The sequence below is a fragment of the Mytilus edulis genome, chromosome 6, assembly GCF_963676685.1.
Source record: "Mytilus edulis chromosome 6, xbMytEdul2.2, whole genome shotgun sequence".
Lineage (NCBI taxonomy): Eukaryota > Metazoa > Mollusca > Bivalvia > Mytilida > Mytilidae > Mytilus > Mytilus edulis.
Genome location: NC_092349.1, coordinates 83,837,535 through 83,846,089, shown reverse-complemented (window position 1 = coordinate 83,846,089; position 8,555 = coordinate 83,837,535). Strand labels below are relative to the sequence as shown.

Sequence of the window (8,555 nt, the reverse complement as noted above, 5' to 3'; positions counted from 1 at the left end):
CACAGTTTTCCTGATTGACTGATTTTTATCGCAATATAATCGCACAAAATGTCTTATCTCTACTAGTTAACATTTAGAATTATCACATGTACTTTCACAGTTTTCCTGATTGACTTATTTTCATTTCAATATCATCCCATTAAAATGCTTTATTTTTCATAGATAACAATGAACAAATACATTCACACATAAAAGTTTCCCAAATTGACCTCTTTTAATTTGAATTAACATTGCATTTTGAATGAATATTTTATTTTCAAAAGCCTTGAATGTCTTAACTTTCCCACTTAACATTTAGAATTGTAACAAATAAAAATAAATGTTAGTATTTAAAAGAAACCAAAAAAAAAAAAAACTGTAATGTGGGCAGCATACACAAAATATTTTGAAAATCATCAAAACATCTTACATAACTTCCTTACTTCTAAAACATTTAATTGACCACGATCAAAACTTATTTACTAACTATTTTATAATCATTTAACAACATCAAACACAGTCATACAGTCGTACAGTAAACTGTATCTGTTAATTTCTGTGTCATTTGGTCTCTTGTGAAAAGTTGTCTCATCGGCAATTCTACCACATCTTTTTTATATTAAATATATTACTCTTTTTTTTGTAATTTCGATAAATAATAACGTTTACAATAAATCTTCCTTTAGTCTCAGGTTGAAACACTCAAAATCCTTGACAGAGGTCTGCAATCCGCTGTTTTGACCCTTTTAAAAATGTAATGCTCTAAAACATTTGATATAAACCTGTCCGAACGTTTGATAGATCTCGAGCGGCCACGAGTAAACGTAATTCGAACAAAAAAGTGCTGGATATACGTACGGAATTATACACCATGGTCATATCTATCCATTTTTGGTTGAGGAAATTCATTTTGAATTATTTTACAAAGGGAACAATTGATTTTAAAAGTACTGAGTTCCAGTTTTAAACAAGTTTGAAAACGGTGTATTTTATTTTCATGTTATTTTCTTACAACAATGTCTTTATAGAATTCGACAGAATTGAAAACACAATTGTATCTATTATCCGGAAATGCTTCAAGCTTGGCGGTATATCGAAGAACATAATAGATCTAGTAAGAGTTCAATATACGATACAATTTATAAAATAACTATGCCTCCTTAAATTTCTGTATAGATCAATATAGGTAAAGTCGTCAATGAAACTGTCTCATTTACATCCCAAGGTCATGATTATAACATTACATTCAAGTTGAGGTTTCACAAAAGGGCGATTCGAAAGATGTCGTATTTAATTTTTTTGTAAATTGATTTTATGTTTTCATTTTATTATTTATATTCGATAATCAGTATTACATGTAAAATGGAAGTTGTATTAAACTACAGGTACTCCTACATTGATGTAAATAGTATAATTTATTTGACTGATATTAAACCAAGGTTGATTTTTCTAATTGATGCATTTGCATTTTAGGTGCTCTAATATTTTATATATATGGCCTCTCAAACTTCTCGACGCAGTAAGCAGGTCTTCAAGAAATATTCACCAGGCGCCATAAGATTGGCATCACACATTTTAGTTTTCTATATTTGGAATTGGTTTCGTCAAAGATAATTGAACTTCCGCAAACAGATACGGTCACAGTATTTATAATACATGCTGGTATGGCTATGGCTAGCCAGCGACGGTGGTATAATAGAGGCGGAAGATAGCAAAGGGACATAAGTCGAAAATAAACAAATAATTCCATGGCCAAGAAACAACACTATAAATGTAAAGCTACAGAACACAACAAAGAGAAATAAAGACGGAGTAATAGGAATTCTACCAAAACCGGGGCGATATCTCCGGTGCTTCAGGGTTGTAAAATATCCTGTTCCACGTGTATCATACAACTATGTTGATGTTGCAGTTGGCTTTATAATAAGTGTTTTTCAACCACACAATAAAATATACAGAACGAAAGGCAAATTATGTTAACCATTAAATCATTAAAACACAGAGGTCGACATGTTTTTTTTTAAATTACAAATAGAACTACATTGTATCTACATGTGTATTAATTGATTTGAAACTCTCTTTTTTTTACATGTATTCTTTTTTTGTAGGTTTAAATATTGTGTTCAGGAAACTAGCTGGAGCTGCCACTCCTACAGTGGAATTTACAGTTGAAGATGGTATTATTAAAATGATTTCTAAAGTGAGCTTTTTCAACCAAGTATTAACATTTGACTTAGATAAAGAACATGTACAATCGTTTGAAGGATCGGAAATGAATGTAAGTGCAAAGTCAAAAACTAGAATACAAACATTTTTTTGTTTTTTCGTGCAAAAGCGCTAAATTTGGTCAATGAGTATGATCAACGTGTTTCGGTTATTCATATCACTTTTCTCTGAGCTTAATTATTTGAAAACAATGGCTTTATTTCGATATAACTTTAGGAAATCTTTCAATTTCGGATGTATGATGAATTTGAAAAGTGCAAATCTCGTATTAAATATCCGTCATCGAGTATGCTCATTTCGAGGGATTATGAAAAAACAGAAAAATTTGAAAATGTGATGATCGCTAAACTAACTTTTTCTTGCTCAGATCAGACAAAACCCAACTTTGAGAAAAGGAATGTACATGACAGAGTGTAACTTAAAATACCATGCACCCTACGAAAATATGTTACAAACCTGTTTTTTTTTTTTGTCATAAAACTTTACTTCAGAGCTCAGAAAACAACATTTGTGCTCACAAAGCTAGCATTTTGATTGGTTGAGTTCTCAATCATACTTGAAGTTATTAGGCAGCAATTAAAGCCTTAGTGTTGAAATCCCCATATTATTATCAGGATAATGTCCAATTAAAATGCTGACATTATTCTCTTTTCTGGTCACAAACCAAAACCGAGGGAAACACGTGTATCAATGGACAACCCTATCAAGACTCTCATAACAATGAGTTACAATATTACATTACATTTAGAAAATAGTTTACTGATATTATATTGTAGTGTAAAACAAGGTGGGAAGATAAAAAACTAATAACGGACGCAAAACCAATGAACGACAAACAGAAACCACAGACGTTCCAACGACAGAAACTTAACGATGAACTAGTACAGGTTCGTGTATACTGCTTATACTCATCTGTCCTTGATCAGGAATCCATTCACAAAAATTCATTATTTGTGAAGATACCATTGAACCACTTTTTTGACACATTCAATCTAGTAGTGTTATATAATTGTCTGATGCTATCACATGCAAGTTTGTCAAACAAAAACATGAAAAGATTAAAATACCAATTATGTATTTGTTTGGTTTATAACTATTTTGATATGAGCGTCACTGATGAGTCTTATGTAGACGAAACGCGCGTCTGGCGTACTAAATTATAATCCTGGTACCTTTGATAACTAAACCAATCAGCAAACGGCAACATAAGAAGAATGAACATGTTCATCATGTCACTATCGGGTCTTTCTCTCTTGGTATTTGCCGAGAATTATTCTATACTGTCTGTCATGCAATTATTGGAACTGCTGACAATTGCATAATCACGACAGATCGGAAACGTTGTTCAGCAAATATTAAGTTTAATTTGCATAAGGTGTTATGTTGTGGCGACAGTAATTACTTTCCCAACCTTTGATGTAGTACCACACTGCTTTGTAATGAAAAAAAGATCCAACATTTGTCCGGAATCAGATTTGGTTTATCGGATGTCACTATTCACACATTGACTAAACGGCAAATAAACGCCATTATAGCCATAATTATTCCAGCTGATTAGTTAAACGTAGTTCAATCGGATATAACCACCCACTATATGTATTGCAAGGTTTAACAAGTAAAAATAAATGCATATGAATATACGGGGAACTTTTGCATACATGAACTTTATATGAATTTTAATTTGTGTGATTCTCACATAAAATTCGCCTCAAACGAGCTCATACAGTAAAATCATGTGAAACTAATGCGAATTTCACGTAAAAAAAAAATCACATGTTTTTTTTTCCTTCATGTGAAATTCACGTGATATTTAAAAAGAAAGATAATCAAATAACATCTAAGTTAATTGATGAAAATACAAACAAACAACTTATTACATTTAATGATGTAAGCCATTTTCCCTGCAATTCTTCACAAAAAATCATTTCTGCGTTTGTAATAAAATAATATATTAATTTTAGACGATGTGGGTCGGAGAAGTTAAATGTATACGATATTTCAAACCAGTCAATTGAAGAGGCTGATTGAGATTATATATGGTAGGTTTATCTACAGAGAATTTAAATAGTTAAAAATTAATGTTATCGGGTGGTATTCAATTATATCAGGTGTTCCTCAGATGACCAATTGTACTTCAAAAAAGATATCTCACTGTTTCTTAACTTCTTGTGTATATATACATTATATTTACAATTTGTTATTATTGTCCAAAACGAAAGAAAAAAGAAATTCTCAATCAAACACGCCCACATCTACCCCCACACAAACACAGTCTGCTGAATTAATTTATTATTACTTAGTGTTTTATACAAATGTCATTAAAACATACTATATTAACTCGTCTTTATTGACAATGATTCTCCATAAGGGCGATTAATGAAGATAGTAATCGAATGAAAAATATGTACGCCAACATATAACTTGATGCCCACAACAGATTTCAAAAGTATTTTTGCAATGAATGTGTTTTAATTTGATAGATGCTTTTGTGTTTTTTTGTAAAATTGTTTGTTTTATGATTGTAACACAGTGATGACTGCTGTACCCATATTTTGACTAATTTATTCATTATGTCTGTTGTGTTTACGCATCGTTGTAAATATAACGGAATTGGATGAGACTCGTACAAGTGAGAGGTTTAGCGCTATAAAACCAGGTTCAATCCACCATTTTCTACATTTGAAAATGTCTGTACCAAATTAGGAATATGACAGTTGTTGTCCATTCGTTTGATGTGTTTTGTCATTTGATTTTGCATAGTGATTAGGGACTTTCCGATTGAATTTTCCACGGAGTTTAGTATTTTTGTGATTGTACTTTTTATTTTTTATACGGGTACCGTTTCCTAAGGATATGGACAATTGACAGGGTGAAAAGTAAATATTGACACAGCTTAAAATTAAAACGGAAAAGGTATAGGCAACAATTTCAAAGCATTATAATTTCAGCGACGAATAACCGACTACAATGCAAATTCAACGATAGCATGATAATATAAAATGTTCAAATCTCTAAACATGTATTTCATGTATTTAATAAAATGAGATTGTTTTGAAATATGGATACCCTTACCCTTCATGAACACTCGAAACCCCATTCAACTTATCCACCCATGTGGAGCAGGATCTGCTTACACTTCCGAAGTACCTTAGTTTTTGGTAGGGTTCGTGTTGCTTAGTTTTCGTGTTGTCTATTTTTTTCTTTTTAACCAAAGGATTGTTATTATATTTTTGACAGAACATTCAGTAAATAAATGTTCCCGAAAGGGTGACAGAGCAGTTGTTACCTTATGAAAAATATTGTCAACCTTGGTTTTACCACGGTTGACAATTTTTCTCAGGGTTACGATTTTATTCATTACCCTCTCGGCTATGTATTACTTCTAAAATTTTCAGTCTGTATTACATGATCATGAACATTTTGTTTTCTTTTTTTCAGAGGGTATATAAACATGTGATATTATTCAAGACCAGTGACCTGTTTTGATTTGTGGTTTTGACACTGCTTCGTCTACAGAAATAGTACATACTTTATTGCTGTACAAAGGATGCCTAATTTAGCCTTATTCCATAGAAATATTTTCATAGTTTATTTTTGTTTATACGTGGATAAATTTATGTATGTCATGATATTTTCACTTAATACTTGTACTGTATTAGAATGGATAAATAATCATTCGATGAATTTTAGTAATCTTATTTTTTTTTTATATTTAATGGTTAATTAACCATTTTAATCAGATTTGGTAAATACTTATAAAAGGACAAAAGTGAATAAGTATAAATATCCTACACAGCATTATTAGAAAGTAAAGCGAAAACAGTCATAAAAAATGAAGCCAATACTTTACTTTAAATATCTAAAGTAAAAGAAGGGGGCTATGATTGCAAATGAAAGCTTAGCAGCTAGAGCACACATAATGTACAAACAATTGAAAACTTTCTGGCATGGTTTCCATACCAAGTGTTTTATGAGACGAGATAGTTAGTCTTGTGCTCAACCCCTTTACCTGCAGGCCCAGTGAATTTATAGTTGATGTTCTATTCATTTACAGCAGATTTCAGTCAGTATGTAGCTAATGGTAATATCTTTGGTTAGCTTGCTTGTTAGCTGAACCGTGAAGTCATTGTTAGGTAAGGTATACTACCCTCCTTTTAAAGTAGCTTAGTCCTACAGAGATATAGATTTTTTATCTGTTGGGCTAGTCTACTATTAAAGGAGGGAAGTTTACCTTACATAACAATGACTTCACGGTTCAGCTAACAAGCATGCTAACCAAAGATATTACCATTAGCTACATACTGACTGAAATCTGCTGTAAATCAGATGCTAGCCAAAGTTTACAAGCTAAGATCCCTCGAATTGATTTCCGTGTTAAACTTGTGTCTCCTAGATGGATTGCCTTTCTGAGCTATCGACCCCCCATCTGAACGACTATTTACCAATATTTGGGACAATGTTGATGAGTGCTAGAGCATATCTACACGCCCTTGTTTCTCCGGGATATTCCAGTCTTGCAAATCCTGTCATGATGTCCTTGATATATAATTGCTGCTCACCTTTTTGCTCAGATTTGGACTGGCATGATCATCACGATAATTGCCACATGCGAGTATGATCTACTGGGATTCGTGTCAGTCAATCTGTATTTTTAAATCTTTTGTTTGTGTAGTATCCGTAGGGTTAGTTTTAGGTCATCAGACAGACCAGCAAGAGATGTCCGAAGAACTACCCAGAAAGCATCCTCTTCCGGTTGAAACTAATGGCTATATGCAGACGTCTAATATCACCAGAAGAGCAATCGGCCGTTCCTGACTGCAGGAACGACCATCCAAGGTATATATCGATCTTGAGTTATACTCGGGATCACAACATTGGCGCTGCGAGCACTTATTTGCGTGGTGCATTGCAATTAAGAGCTCATTTTGTGATTTGAGGCGACGTTCGCTTCGACAGTGTTTCCCTCGGAAAAGGATTCGGGGGAAACCTTTGCCGATCGTTTTTTGTTGTGTAATACTCTGGTAGAGAATATTACATAACATTTCAGGGGTTTTGCAGCGCGGTAGAACCCCTGATTTTTGTGTATTATTGAGTATTTTTTATGTTTTTGCCGTGCAGGTAGTGTACGGCAAAAAATAGTAAGACAGGAGGGGAAATGTGATTTGGTTTATTCCAGCGCGGGAATAAGTCATTTCAGGCACTCGTGGAGTATTTTGGAGGAATACTTCACGGTTGTTTAGGAGAAAGGATTGTGCAAGTAGACGTCAGGTTACCTTGCTGATCCTGAAGGGACAGCTGGGTACCAGTCACCGGTAACTGCAGACCAGAAGGACGGGTTACCAGTCGACAAGTTATTGTTTTGTTTACTTCTGATAACCGCAGACCAGAAGGACGGGTTACCAGTCGTATTGTTATTGTTATTGTTTTGTTTACTTGTGTTAACCGCAGACCAGAAGGACGGGTTACCAGTCTTTGTGTTATTGTTTTGTTTACTTTTGTTAACCGCAGACCAGAAGGACGGGTTACCCGAAGCAGTAGTACTAGTATTTGTGTTATTAAATAAATAAATTGTGGTATTGAGTGTGTTGTTTGTTGTTGTTTATTCTTTAAATAAATAAACTTTGTTATAAATTGTTGTTCAGTGATTTACAGTTACAAATGTCGGTTGTAAACCTAAACACTTGTAGCTTTCAAGAGTTACTCCAGCTCCCAGGTATAGGCATAAAAACTGGGGAGCAAATAATGGACATTAGGGAGAGCAAGGGCTTTGTGACCGAGTCAGACTTGTCCACTATCTCCCACCTACGAGTAACAAGGGGCCTCTTATCCAGGCTGGACTTCAGCCCAAATGGAGGTGGCCAAAATATTGGACCACCACCTCAGGCCCAAGGCAGGCATGGTGAGATGTTAGACAGGGGACACATTGCCCCACAGGGCACACCCTCCCAAGTACAAGGCCAATTTGCATTTAGACAAGAAGCATGGCACCAGGGGCAAAGTCCTGGGCCTTTGAAAGGGCCAAGCCAGATGGACTCTGCCTTCCTTGAATATAGTTCATATCCCGGTGATGCAAATGCTAGACCTGAACCCACAGGGAATTGGGATGGGGGCTACAGGGAACAGTTACAGGAAAAAGAGTGGAGTCACCATGATATTGGTGACCCAAACCAAGGTAGTCCCCCTCACCACATGTACAGGGGTAGTATTGGGAACAAGCCATATTGTCGAGGTAAAGACAGTGCGTGGGACAAACTTACCCTGAACTATTGGGGCACACCTTCACACCCCATGGGTCACGCAAGCAACTATGCAGGTCAGGGGTCAGCACCCTGTACCCAACAAGCTAACAC

General features: G+C 34.7%; 1 protein-coding gene across 1 annotated transcript; it reads left to right on the top strand.

The window, feature by feature from the left end:
* Window positions 1-2,087: 2,087 nt before the first annotated feature.
* On the top strand, window positions 2,088-5,889 carry LOC139528693 (fatty acid-binding protein-like; the record flags this gene model as incomplete). Its single annotated transcript, XM_071324815.1, is given in 4 exon segments — window positions 2,088-2,257; window positions 2,982-3,092; window positions 4,167-4,244; window positions 5,644-5,889. Coding segments are annotated over 3 exon segments (335 nt in total), but the record flags the coding sequence as incomplete, so codon positions are not given.
* Window positions 5,890-8,555: the final 2,666 nt, after the last annotated feature.